This window comes from Aquarana catesbeiana, linkage group LG01, assembly GCF_042186555.1.
Source record: "Aquarana catesbeiana isolate 2022-GZ linkage group LG01, ASM4218655v1, whole genome shotgun sequence".
Classification (NCBI taxonomy): domain Eukaryota; kingdom Metazoa; phylum Chordata; class Amphibia; order Anura; family Ranidae; genus Aquarana; species Aquarana catesbeiana.
Genome location: NC_133324.1, coordinates 751,486,630 through 751,501,425, shown reverse-complemented (window position 1 = coordinate 751,501,425; position 14,796 = coordinate 751,486,630). Strand labels below are relative to the sequence as shown.

At 41.0% G+C, this 14,796-nt stretch overlaps 1 protein-coding gene across 1 annotated transcript in view; it reads right to left on the bottom strand.

Moving 5' to 3' along the window:
- RXFP1 (relaxin family peptide receptor 1) overlaps positions 1 to 14,796 on the bottom strand; it is a 522,477-nt gene that overhangs the window by 221,450 nt on the left and 286,231 nt on the right. The window contains exons 5-6 of the mRNA XM_073605821.1: positions 10,943 to 11,014; positions 2,967 to 3,038 (exon numbers count right to left, since the gene is read on the bottom strand). Of these exons, the coding sequence (XP_073461922.1) occupies positions 2,967 to 3,038; positions 10,943 to 11,014 (144 nt within the window). The remainder of the gene's footprint in view (positions 1 to 2,966; positions 3,039 to 10,942; positions 11,015 to 14,796) is intronic.

Below are 14,796 nucleotides of genomic sequence, written 5' to 3'. Positions count from 1 at the left end.
CTTGCTTAACAGTGTAAATTTGCTGTCCCCTCAAAATAACTCAACACACAGCCATTAATGTCTAAACCACTGGCAACAAAAAAGAGTACACCCCTAAGTGAAAATGTCCAAATTGGGCCAATTAGCCATTTTCCCTCCCCGGTGTCATGTGACTCATTAGTGTTACAAGGTCTCAGGTGTGAATCGGGAGCAGGTGTGTTAAATTTGGTGTTATCGCTCTCACTCTCTCATGCTGGTCACTGGAAGTTCAACATGGCACCTCATGGCAAAGAGCTCTCTGAGGATCTGAAAAAAAGAATTGTTGCTCTACATAAAGATGGTCCAGGCTATAAGAAGATTGCCAAGACCCTGAAACTGAGCTGCAGCACGGTGGCCAAGACCATACAGTGGTTTAACAGGACAGGTTCTATCAAAACAGGCCTCGCCATGGTCGACCAAAGAAGTTGATTGCATGTGCTCAGTGTCATATCCAGAGGTTGTCTTTGGGAAATAGACGTATGAGTGCTGCCAGCATTGCTGCAGAGGTTGAAGGAGTGGGGGGTCAGCCTGTCAGTGCTCAGACCATACGCCGCACACTGCATCAAATTGGTCTGCATGGCTGTTGTCCCAGAAGGAAGCCTCTTCTAAAGATGATGCTGAAGAAGGCCTGCAAACAGTGTGCTAAAGACAGGCAGATTAAGGACATGGATTATTGGAACCATGTTCTGTGGTCTGATGAGACCAAGATAAACTTATATGGATCAGATGGTGTCAAGCGTGTGTGGAAGTACAAAGACAAGTGTGTCTTGCCTACAGTCAAGCATGGTGGTGGGAGTGTCATGGTCTGGGGCTGCATGAGTGCTGCCGGCACTAGGGAGCTATAGTTCATTGAGGGAACCATGAATGCCAACATGAACTGTGACATACTGAAGCAGAGGATGATCCCCTCCCTTCAGAGACTGGGCCGCAGGGCACTATTCCAACATGATAACGACCCCAAACACACCTCCAAAACGACCACTGCCTTGCTAAAGAAGCTGAGGATAAAGGGGATGGACTGGCCAAGCATGTCTCTATACCTAAACCCTATTGAGCATCTATGGGGCATCCTCAAATGGAAGGTGGAAGAGCGCAAGGTCTCTAACATCCACCAGCTCTGTGATGTTGACATGGAGGAGTGGAAGAGGACTCCAGTGGCAACCTGTGAAGCTCTGGTGAACTCCATGCCCAAAAGGGTTAAGGCAGTGCTGAAAAATAATGGTGGCCACACAAAATATTGACACTTTGGGCCCAATTTGGACATTATCACTTAGGGGTGAACTCACTTTGGTTGCCAGTGGTTTACACATTAACCACTTGCTGCCCACACGCCGTCGATATACGTTGGCTGTTTGAAGAGGAATATCATTGCTATGGCAGCAGCTAGTTGCCATAACCCCAGTATCCTCTTTTTCAGCGGAAGGTCGGCTTTCAGATAAAAGTGGTCTCTGCGGCGGATTCGCCGCAAGATCACTTTTATCGGTTGCGGGAGAGGGCCCCCCTCCCGCCCCGCTACGGTGCCCTCCGCCACTTACCGGAGCCATCGGTAGCGGCAAAGTCGATTGGATCCTACTCAATCTGTGGTATGGAGCTAACTTAGGGGAAGACGGCCCCCACTCGGCTCCATATCATTGCAGGGCGGAAGCGACGTCAAAACGTCACTTCCGCCCATAGCTCTTAAAGGGACATTCTTTTTTTTTTCAAACAACATTTTTTTAATTGCATTTTAGTGTAAATATGAGATCTGAGGTCTTTTTTTCAAAAGTTTTCAATTTTCAGGATGTCTCAACAAATTAGAGGCCCCAGCCTATGCATGCCTCCATTTGGGAATGTGGGAGGAGGCCGATGTTTATAACACACCAATGTACCTTGGCCAAGTGCATAGCTGGCTAAGGTACATTGATGACGTCCTGCTCCTGTGGAAGAGAGACCTTGATTCCTTACATTGGTTTGTCAAAGGTCTAAATAAAAATGAATCTCCTTTCTAGATCTTTTGATCTATAAGGAAAATCAAACGCTTGTTACGTGTACATTTTGTAAGGAAACAGCTGACAATACTCTGCTTTCCGCAGACAGTCATCACCTTAAATGGCTCAAAAATGATATCCCCACAGGACAGTTTCTTAGTATTAAACAAAATATTAATGGAAACCAGACAGATATATATAAAAGGATACAAAATGTTTTTATTGTAGACAAATACTAAAACCAATAACAGGACATGGTAAGTCGTTGAGTTTTATAGATATATAATAATAATAATAATGGAGACATTCTATAAAACCCAATGACTTACCATGTCCTGTTATTGGTTTTAGTATTTGTCTATAATAAAAACATTTTGTATCCTTTTATATATATCTGTCTGGTTTCCATTATTATTTGTAAAGCACCGTTATAGTCCCTTCCCAAACCTTTTCCTTTTTTGAGTATACATTTACTGACTTTTTAAGGATTGCATAACTGGATTAAATGGTGTTGCATGTATTTCTGCTTGAAGTGTTTTGTGCTTTTCAGTGGCCAGTAGCAGTCATTAATGGGGCTATTGTAGATCTGCCTATCAGTGCCGTAAAAACGTAAATGTATTTAACCCTCATCACCATTAACCAGTTAGTCACCGAAATGTGTCACTGAAACATTCACACGTCATGTTTTTATAACATGACATCATAAATGATCTTCTTTCTGCGTGTGTAACAAAGAATACTGGAACAGGAAGCTGATGTTCATTTAATCGATCAATGAATGGATGGATGAATCAATAAACCAATCATCTAATCAGGTTTTATTTTTTTATTCTCTGGTAAGTACCATTCTAACTGGAAATGATAAAGTGATTGGTTGATGTATGAATTTGTTCACTCGGCTCTATTTATCATAAACCATTAGCAGCGGTTATGGGTAAATATTGGCAGGTAAATATCCATATAAACCTAAATGGTACTTACAGCTTTGTTAGGTTGTGGAGTCCTCTGAATGCATTCACAGATACAGTTCTAATTGTATTATGTTGCAGATATCTAGAAAGTTACAAAACACAAGACAAAGCATGTTAGCACAAGCAGGATGTATTATGTTGACATATCAGTGAACACTAGATGGAGCTGAAGAATACAAGAAATTAATGCAATGCATTTTTGGCTAGTAATAGCAGTTTAAAATATCATTCTAATTCTATGCAATGTCATATGGGGATGTTCTGTTTACTATTTTAGAATGAAGTGTTCTACAGCCACTCAGCGATGTAAACATCCTGTATCAGTTCTCTGGAGAACGCGTCATTTGGGTGCCAATGAAATCCTCTAGTCCTTGAAACAGCATGGCATGCTAATACATTCTAGATTCATTACCTAATGTCTCAGCTGGTAGAGAAATCCAAGCAAAGCAGACCAAATGGCATTACTTTTAGGCCTCATGCACACAGGACGTTTTTACAGCTGTTGTTTTTGGCTTCAGATGTTTTTTCTGCAATCAATAAACTCTCCAGCATGTTATCCTATGTGTCCATGCACACACAGTTTTTGTCAGGGGCATTTTCTAGCTGGACACCCCCCCCCCCCCAGAACTAATGGGTTTTGAGAGCAGTTTTTCAACTATAAAAACGCTCTAACTCTAGAAGCATTGATTACTTAAAAGTCTTTCAGCAAACCAATAGATAAGGTTTATCTCCACCTGTTAAATTGGAACCATAGGCATAATAACTCATATGAAGTAGTGTGTCACTAGCCATAAAGTTGTTTATGATTTTTCCATCCCGCCAGTAGATCTGTTATTTTTCTACTGTCCAAGGGGGAGAATGCTGTTCAACAGTGAAATAACACTGCAGCATTGTCACTCTGGGGATAAGATAGTCTAAGGTGGACTTGTAGCTTTAAATGGGTTTTAAAGCAGAACTTCACCCACTTTTCATCCTCCCCCCTCCTTTGCCATATTTGGAATGTATTTTTTTGGGGGGGGGGGGGGGCAGGTACCTTGTTTTGAGAGGTACCCATTTCTACTTCCACTCCGACCTCCTAAGTGATTGGAGCAGAATTTTGGCCCACCCCCTCCCTACCCACAACCTTCTGGGACACCTCACAGGTCCCAGGAGGCTGCAGGTCCATTCACAGAGCATGGTGCGACTTGTGAATGCGCAGTGGGGAGCTGGCTTCCCACAGTTAAAGTGATACTAAAGTTTAGTGGGGAGCTGGCTTCCCACAGTTAAAGTGATACTAAAGTTTAGATTTTTGTTTTAAAATAACAAACATGTTATACTTACCTGCACTGTGCAGTGCTTTTTCACAGAGAAGCCCAGATCCTCCTCTTCTTGGGTCCCTCTTCGGCACTCCTGGCTCCTCCATCCTATTGAGTGCCCCCATAGCAAGCAGCTTGCTATGGGGGCACCCGAGCCAAGTCCATTTAGACACAGAGCCGCGGCCCGGCCCCTCCCGCCCCGCCCTCTCTCTCTCCTCATTGACTCACTGACTTTGATTGATAGCAGTGGGAGGCAATGGAGCTTCGCTGATGTCTCAGCCAATGAGGAGGGACAGCTGACATCAACTGGAACATCGCTGGATCGAGATGGGCTCAGGTAAGTAGGGGTGATAAGGGTCTCTGCTGCACACAGAAGGTTTTTTATCTTAATGCAAAGAATGCATTAAGTTAAAAAATCCTTCTACCTTCAGAAATACTTTAACATGTCTTTGGAGTGTGGGAGGAAACCAAAGTACCTGGAGTAAACCCATGCAAGCACAGGGAGAGCATACAAACAGAGTTTGTTGAAGTGTATTTAGAGACAAAACGTATTTTTATTAGTATCGCATAGAGTATAGAAGGGTTACACACTCCTTAATTTTTTCCTGCCTGTGTCCCATTATGGAGAAATCCCTTCATTTCATGTCCAAGAGACAAAACAGTAAGTAAGAGGAAATCTTTCCAACAAATTATTCCATAATACAGACCAGAAACTAAAACTTGGCTAGAGATGTGTGCAGTGGGAAAGACTAAAATTAGTTTATTTGGCATGCTTTCATTTTTTACCATTGATTCTGATTTGTAAAGTTTTTATCACTTCAATGATATTATAAGCAATAATGTGCATGTGATTCCTCTTTTGGTTTTGGGTGTTTAAGTGGGTGTTTTTTGCATTCCTTTTTTAAAGGTTTTCAGTACAATACAAGGTAAGAAAATAACAGAAAAAAAGTATAGAGCCATGAGCCATAAGTTGATAAGTAATTACTTAACAAAATATGGCCATGTCACATATAGAACTAGCATAGGCACAATGATACAAGTCTTGAAGTCCTGATAAAAGGAGAAGTGCAATTGAGGAATCAGAATTGGGGGAAAAATGCAACAGAAAAATGAAAGCATATACAAAACTATATAATGAAATCTCATCCTCGTGGGATACAATGAATTAATAAACAGGTCTTGGAATTGTATGTGTCTGAGTCTCATTCATACATGTGTATGGCAAAACCTAGCCACATGTTTATGCCAGGGAAGAGGTACAAATCATATGTCCATGGGACTCAATGCTCTATTATTAAGAAACAGACAGAAGAAGACACCAGATTATTAAATCTGGAGAGTGCAATATTGGGTGCACCTCTGCATAGAAACCAATTAGCTTTCATTTTTTATTTTTGTCAAAGCCTAATTGAACAAGCTGAAGTTAGAAGCTGATTGGCTACCATGCGCAGCTGCACCAGATTTTAGACTCCCTAGTTTAGTAAATCAACCCCTAAGAGTGGATACAGTCAAAAAAAGAAAACTTGTGAAAGCAAAGAAAAGACAGCACACCCGGTGGGAGGGCAACACAGCATACCAGTCCAGGGGTAAGAAGGGGTAGATGGGCTTAAGGGCCCACCAGAATTTGTCTGAACTTATCAGAGAATGCAAATTCATTCGGATAAAACTAATTTTTTGGCATTGTTCCTCTTTGCCTAGTAACATAATTGTTAGTTCCTCCGTATGTTGAATATCTGCAATGTGGCAGAACCATTGCTTAATTGAGGAAAATGTTGCAAATTCCCAATGTGCAGGTATACACAAATGGGAAGCATTAAGTAAATGGCGTATTACAGATTTCTTGTAGGCCTCCAGAAGGATGTCATTGTGATGTAGAAGGAGGTAAGAAGGTGAATCTGGAACTATCCGCTCAGTAAATATTGTAATTATATTGCGCACCCTTGTAATAACTGGACATGACCAGAAAATATGGAGGAGATCACCTGGTGAATCACCACATCTCCAATGTGTGGCCGGGATGGACAGGTCTCATACTATCTTGTGATGAGTTTGTACCCAAGTTTGTGGTATTTACTTATTGCTAATAGATGATTTGTAGGATAGTAAGAGTATTTCGGAATGCTCTGCAGATGTCAGCATGAGTTGGAGGTCATTCTCCCATTGTTCCAAAAAGGAGAGGATAGTTTGAATGTTTTGCTGTAGGAAAAACTGATATGCCCAACCTAAAGTATAATGTTGATGTCCAGAGTTACGGCATTCCAAGTCAAAAAGCATGACCTTTCTCATGAATAAACATGTCCCAGAGAAGGATTTGAAAAAATGGGACATTTGTAAAGTTTGTAAGGGACCCAACATAAAGAATAATGGATTGTGGGGCATGTGAGAGGGCAAAAGCCATTTACCACTTTAATCGTAGTGAATGGCACTATATCTCAGCTCACAATGGAGTGCCGAAGCTGAGGGGCTGTCCCGAGATAATCCTTTATGACCAGAACAGCGGATTAGTGAAAGTGGAACCACAAAATACCCAATACTGTTTTTGACTGCCTGTAATAGGGGTCAAAAAGTTCCGGTGAGTGGGCTGTGTACTTGCATGCTGGTGAAGAGGAGACACTAATGAGCACTGTTGGTGTTGAAACATTGCGGTGTTGTTGAATTCACTTGAATTTCTTTTTAAAAAGACATTTCATCATTAATATTTTGTTATAATATTTTGTGAGTGTTGGCAGGCCATGGCTTTAGCTTTCCCTGCAGCTGTATGCTGGTTCCCATACTCCCAAACTTGTGTCTACGTGTGTTGCTTCCATAGAAGGCAATGGTGCTCATACTCCTATCATAAAACTTAGGATTTTGAGGTCTATTGTGCTGCTGCAGGGAAAACGGGAGCAGTGGTATGTAAACAGTGCAATAAATGAAAATGAATCCAAGCAATACACACAGCTGGCTACAATATGTGATCCAATTCTCATACAGTTTTGAATTTGAAACTACTCATGAAACCTGTTGAGTTTTTTGTTAGTGTGCAGCTAAACTTTGCTTACAAATTAACTCAATGTAATAGTATATACTGCTTATTGAATGATGAGGTAAAGAGCTACTGGGAAAAGATGAATTCTGTTCAGCACTGTTTACATTTAAGCCTGCCTAAATATCATCCGACTCCTGCTGCCATGGGGGGGGGCACTGTTCGCACCAAACATGGGTACTGGCAGAGGAAACTGCTCCATTATTGCTGTTTAGCGTTGATGGAGGAAATTATTATATTTACTTTGTTCAAAAGAGGAAGTTTTATACACACATGTGTATCCTTAGACAATGCCAGAGCAATATATAAAAAAAGGAAACCAACCCTTTGGAACTGATATACTAAAGGTGAGTAGGAGTTGTGAGGGGGCAGGTGGTGTGTCAAACTGTTGGAGATAGACCACTGCACAGTGGGCAGCAGTCCTTAGCTTAAATTTCCTACGGAGAATCTGACTTTTAGCCTAGTACCAGAGCACAATTAAATTAATAATAAATGTAAGACATTAAAAAGTAATGTTTTTCTGCATCCTCTGTCTATCTTCTTATTTGCTTTATACTATCTTTAAAGAAGTAAGTAATACAAGAACTTAGCCCTACGTGCCATCTCCCACCCCCTGAGACTGCATAACAATGTCGGACCTGTTCTTATAGGTATCCACATTCCTAATAACTACAGGGCTCTGTAATTTGATACAAATATTTGCTTTCAGAAGTTGGGAAACAGTGGGGTTGATTTACTAAAGAGTAGGGAATCCACATTTATCAAAGTGAATATTCACAGAGCTGTGTTCACTTAAATCATCCAATTAGGTGCTAGCAACATTTTTTGGGACTTGCGTACTCAAAGTGAGCACAACTTCATCATATTCAGTAAACAGCTTTTCCTCCTTTTAATAAATCAATCCCAATGTTTGGTTCAGCCAGCTGACAGAGCAGCATCTGCCTCAGGTGACCTAGAGAAGAATCTTTTTCTCGCTCTCTCTGCAGCAGTTAAGAGGCCACACCTGATGAGGCAGAAGTAGCTGGGCAAATGATCTGTAGCCAGGTGAGAGGCCTTCACTGTCAGAACCAGCATAAAGGGCAGCCAGGCAGGAGCCAAATTCCACGCAGTCTCTCTCAGGAAGGCCTCTGATTGCTAGCAGAGTACTCCAGTTCCAGTGGGGGGGGGGGGGGGGGGGGGGTGGCATTAGTCCTTGAGCCTTGGATCCTTCCAGCTTGTCACCATTGTTACCAGAGCTGCTCTGGACTTCACTGAGAGGGATGCTGTTTCTAAGGATAAGAACAAGGAGCTGTCGGTTTTCTGAACTGTTTATTGAAGGTTTACCGAAGTAGTGATGCTCAACTAGACTCCCTGTTGTTATAGAGACTATGCTATATATCTGTGATACCTTGATTGAACCTCAGACATTGCTGTGAAGATACACTTTCTGTACAGCTTTTATAAGTTTGTGCAGTTTTCATTATTTTACAGTGTATGCGTGATTGTTGCCATCCCAAATTGCTCTTTGTCTGATAATTTGGTCAGTTCCGTCCGGACGTTGCGCTACGGCGACATCCCCCATTGGTGTTTGCGGGCTCGCACACTGAGAGAAGGATTATGACCGGTGGGTCAAGGCTACTAGAAGGAAAGCATTCCAGGTGCACACCTATGGACTTGATATGATACCTTGGTGACAAGTCTCTGCACATCACAGCTTCATCTATCCCTTAACACAGCGCACTTTTGAACAATATTTCTTTGATGATATGAGGATTCAGTGGGAGCTGAGCATAGTGGAAGACACGCACCACCTCCGAAGTATCTGACAGAACCCACCCGATACTGGGAGGGATAATGTACTTCGGTTGCTTTTACCTTCTGTTCATTTCTAGAAAGATTAGCTGCTGTGCTCACTGCTGTTTGAACATCTCTCCACTAGGATGCATATACAGTGTTTCACATGTACTAATGGACAGTGTCACTTCCCAAATGATCGGTTGTTCCAACCTGCTCAGTGCTGCAAACTAATAACATACGGGACTATTTTCCCTGCTGTGTCCATATAGGATATTTGGTGCCTCATTCCTTTCCTTCCTCGCCCCCCCTTCCCATTGCTGGCTCGAGCCCCCTGGGGGATTGATGTCAACCTATCTGCCACACTCAGCAATTGCTGCATACTCCTTGCGTCAGGATGCCGTTGTTTGTCATTTTGTTATATGTTGTCTTGTCATCTCAGTCTGTGGTTGGCTTGACTGACTCAATGAGACCAGTCGGCAATTTGCACCAAGGGTAGTTCAGTGTATACTTTTTTATCTACATGTTTTATTTTTGTACCGAATAAAATACATTTTGATATTAGATTCACATTGTGTATTGCTCTTCAATAAGCCCCATCTTTTTCTCGGTCCCCCTCTGTCATACATTGTTTTTGTAGTTTATTCAGGGGTTGAAGTGCAATCACTGTCTTTCCGGTACATACTATATACATGGTAATCAAGCCTTTTTTTCTACATTTATTTAATCTGACCAACTGCTTATTATGTCAAAAGACTACATAGGAATAATAATTAAAAATTTAATATTAAGGTTCCTGAAAAGCCCAGTCATTACTGTTTCTTTTTAAGTGCTCCCACTCTGTGTATACAGTTTTTATTCCGATTTTTTAAGTTGACTTTTCACAGTATCAGCTCTAAAAAAATGTTGTCATCTTAATGATGAATTTCATGTATGGATATTTTTACATAGTTACCTTGGTCCAGCTTGGACCAAGGTAGTTGTGCATATAATATACTTGGCCAGTCCCTCTGGAAGCTGGAAAATATTGACGTGGCACTGCTCCTCCAATGATCGCTGCTCCGGGTGCCATCCAGAGATCGCTTTACATTCTCTCATTGAATGCAAAGCGTTCTTGGATCAGATGAGGTGGAGAGACAGGGTGTTCACTGAAAATTTGCAAATCAATGTCTGAATGGCACCCATGCTGCGTGAGCAACCTCCTGTGTTGAGTAGGCGGCAAGGCATGGGACCCAGGAGCAAGTGGAGATCACTATGGTAATAATGCCTACTACATTGATTTCCCGCTTCCACAAGGATCAGCCAGGTTTGGTTTATGCAAAGTTACATTGATCCAACCTTCTAAGAAGTGTGCATGTAAATTACAAACTAGGCTTTACCATTTTTAATTACTTTACATCTGTACTACTATGGTATGCTGCAATATTGCATTGTATGTGTTGGAAGTTGTTTTTTTTTAAATTTTGTAATAATTAAAAGAGATTTAGGCTTTTGAATTAATGAAAAACTTCAAAAATTAGATATTTCGGTAAAACAAAATTGTCATTTGTTACATTATTTTCTTTTCTTTCACTGACACGCCTCTGAAGTTTCTTGACTTTGTATCGCTGGGTATAATGTTTAGCAAAGGCTATTAAAAAACATTTGAGTCATTCGTTTACAAGAACCATCACTAATCATGAAAAATGCTGTTAACAGACATTAATAAGCATGACAGAATTTCCAGACATTATGCACGCAGCAAAAAGCGAAAACCTTGAATAGTATCAGTATAGGGATGTGATGACACTGCCATGAAAAATAAGATGAGCAATAAAACTCAATTTATATTCAAATAGTTGGAGTCATAGATACATGCCAAGGTGTAATAAATGAGGTAAAATGCAAACTTACAAGTTACGCAACTCTGGGAACTGAGAGAAAGCATCAGGACCAAGCTTTTTCAACAAATTATGCTGCAATGACCTGAAAATGATAGATAGGAAGTGTATAAAGAACATTTAAAATCATTTTTATATTCATGGCACAATTATCTCAGTAACAGATAGGACTTGGGAATGATAGTAGTTGTTTATTATGCTCCCTGGCATCCAGTTACATTGCTAGGTAGAACCTTGAAATATTTTCAAGGATCTAATAAACACAGTACTAAAGCCTGACTTCAAACAAACCTTTCTTTTGGTTTTGTGTTAAGTAAGGGATGGATAGATTTACTGTCAGATGTCGCTGTTAAGGAAATTTTCCCCCACTTTAGAAACCAGCTTCCAGGTTTTATTATCAAAGCTTAATTGAACAAGCTGAAGTTAGAAGCTGATTGGCTACAACGCACAGCCGCACCAGATTCTGTGTACTCCAGTTTTAGTAAATATTCCCCAAAAAGACCAATTAGGGAATGGTTGTCACTAGGAAAAAAAAACACGGATAGCAATAAAAACTGGATGGGAGTTCTAACGTTACTCATTGTTCTGAAAAATTTCTTGAAGTCTCTGCCAATTGTAAAGACTTCCTATCGATTAAGCCCCGTACATACAGGCAGACATTTTGGCAGACATTCGGGAGACATTTGCCGGTTCAAAAAAAAATAGCTGACATTATGCCTGGTCTGCTTGGTCTGTCCGAGAGAAGCCGGCCATTCGGCCAGCTTCTGTCGGACGTGCATGCTAGAGAACCAGCGGCCGACATCTCCTGATCAGCGCTCTCAGCCAATGGCAGAGAGCACTGATCAGAGTGTTCTGGTGGGGGGACTGTCCCCCTGTCAGAACACAACAGCTCAGTGGGGGAGATCTCTAACCTTGAATGGTTGGTACAGCAGCTCTGACCGGAGCTGTCAGTTTTTTTTCGTGCAACCCGCTGGATTGCATAAAAAAAAAAAAAACTGTAGTGTGTACCTGGCTTTACTGTCCCTGTGCCAAATTATCACCAGGTCAGAGAATGAAAGCAATTGATAAAAATAGGGACACAGACAGTAATAAAACATGACACAGGTCCTTACCCTTCTCCTTGCTATCCTTAGATTGTAAAGTAAACTCTAACGAGCTGGGCTCTCTGATTCCTACTGTATTAAACTGCATTGTAATTGTACTGTCTGCTGTTATGTTGTAAAGTGCTGCATAAACTGTTGGCGCTATATAAATCCTGTTTAATTATAATAATAATATCCTAAACTAAAAATAAGGGGTTATTGATGGACAGTGGTACTTTGCCCTAAACTCATCTAACCCACACTCACCCTTCCTGAACCTATGGTAACCCCCCACCTCAATGTCTTACCCCTTTAGCAGAGTTGTGTCTTGAGCAATATTTTCATCCCCTTGGGCAGAAACCCTATTCAGCACTGGCAGCTGTAGTGCCCAGTATGGCTCAATACAGGTGAAGTCTTGGAGCATATTTCTGCCCAGGCTGATAAACACATTGCACATGGCTCTTCTACATGTGAAAATAAGAGCTTGGGGCAGGCAATGTTGGCAAAGGTTACTTTAGGGTAGGCAATGGGTTGTAAACTACACTTGTCCTACAAAGAAAGGTGGAAATGTTTCTCACTACAATAAATTCAGGTCCCCATTAAGTTGTTTGAGCACATGCTGAGCTCAGATGCATATTTTTAATCAGGGTTGTTCAACCTATGGGTCCATGGCTGAGAAACAACCTTCAGTGACTTTTTTCCAGCTCCCTTTCCTGTTAAAGTTGGTAGATGTTTCAGGGAGTGGAGCTCATAAAACACCAGATTGGGCTGCTTTAGACTTGCAGTTGGGGGGGTGTTAAAAACACAACGCTTATTGGAAAAAAGCTGCAAAGGCAGCGGATGGGGGTGTTCAAATGCCGCACTTGCGTTGCTCCTGTGGCAAAAACCCTGCACCTGTTTTGTTTGCTGAACTATTTGTGGAATACAGCTGAGTTTAAGCAAGGAACCATAAAAACTGCACTATTTATTACCAAGCAATCATCTATCCCTGAGCTGGCCATACACTAGTACATTTTTGAAGGAATGTTTATGAACATTCGTATGAATATCCATATGAAAATTTTTAGCACCTTTGATGATTTGGCGAATGTCATTTCAGAGTACTTCAAAATGCTTTTTGCTTTGCACCTTCAATTTTGAAACTTTATCAAATGAAAACTAGATACACTGTTAGGGATTTTCCATCCTACTCCTTCACATTTTCTCATCACAGTGTTAAAAAATTAACATCGATTTGACTGCACAAATGAGTTGAAAATGAAACGAACATTCTTAACCTCCCTGGCGGTATGATTATCTCAGATTTTTTATGCTAAAAGCAGGTACAATTATTTTGCATGGAAATTTGGCATTTTATATTGTGGGCCTGTAATTCTTAGGAATAACTCACGTAAATCTGTCCAAACAAGAGTCTAGTAGACATCTGGGGTATGATAAAGTTTGAAAAACAAAATCATAAATTATAATATAATAAATAACTATAAATAATTATAACAAATAATAATCTAATAATAATAAAAATTATTTAATAATGTAATCAAATCAAAAACACTGAAATTTGCTCACTTGCAGAATTGTCGCTGTCATTACCTTCAGTGTTTGATGACGGATCTCCCCACAAATCACTATCGCTCAATTCTGCAAGTGATTCTAATCTCTATTCTCGTTGTTTTCTAGCTGGTCTAAAACCACTTTTGATGTAAAGGGACAGTTTTGGTTGCTATGGACAATCTCCAGTTTTCAGGCAGAAAGAACAGTTTTTATAATATAAAACTGCATGCAGGGCACTGGAGAAGCCACTAGGGACAAAAGGGAGGTGAAAAAATGTCATACAGTAATGTAATCTGTAAGATTACAGTGTACTGAATGTATAGTGTGTGTTTCACTTTTTGAATTTGGCGCCGTTCCCTGTCCCCGTGCGTCGCAACACTCGCAGGGAACGGAGCCCGGCTCCATGATAAATCGAGCGGAGGACGAGCCGCTCACACTACGAGGAGACATTGCAGGATCCAGGGGACAAGGTAAGTAAGCTCTTCCTGGATCCTGCGATGCGATCCCGAGTCTGGCTCGGGGTTACCGCTTTTGGTTCTGAAATTCCACCCCGAGCCAGAGTCGGGAATACCGCCAGGGAGGTTAAATTGAAAAATGATGAACAAAACGCTAATAGTGTATGGCAGCTGAACTCTAATGGGGCTGCTGTGAGTTACTGCACTTTACAATTTACACATTATCATTGATCATATCATCCTCGATGTATGTATAGCTATTTTTTTTAGTATACAATAGAGTAGAGTAGAGAAAGATTAGAACCCTTGTTATGTTGTTATTGCTGTCTGTGTCCCCACTAGGAAAAGTCCAAACGTTTTTTAATATACACGGAGCAAAAATATAAACGCAACACTTTTGTGTTTGCAACTATTTATCATGAGCTGAACGCAAAGATCTACAACTTTTTCTATGTGCACAAAAGGCCTATTTCTCTCAAATATTGTTCACAAATCTGTCTAAATCAGTGTTAGTGAGCACTTCTCCTTTGCTGAGATAATCCATCCACCTCACAGATGTGGCATATCAAGATGCTGATTAGACAACATGATTATTGCACAAGTGTGCCTTAGGTTGGCCACAATAAAAGGCCACTCTAAAATATGCAGTTTTACTGTATTGGGGGGGGGAGGGGAGGTCGATGAGGACGATGAGCATGCAGATGAGCTTCCCTGAGACAGTTTCTGACAGTTTGTGCCGAAATTCTTTGGTTATGCAAACCGATTGTTGTAGCAGCTGT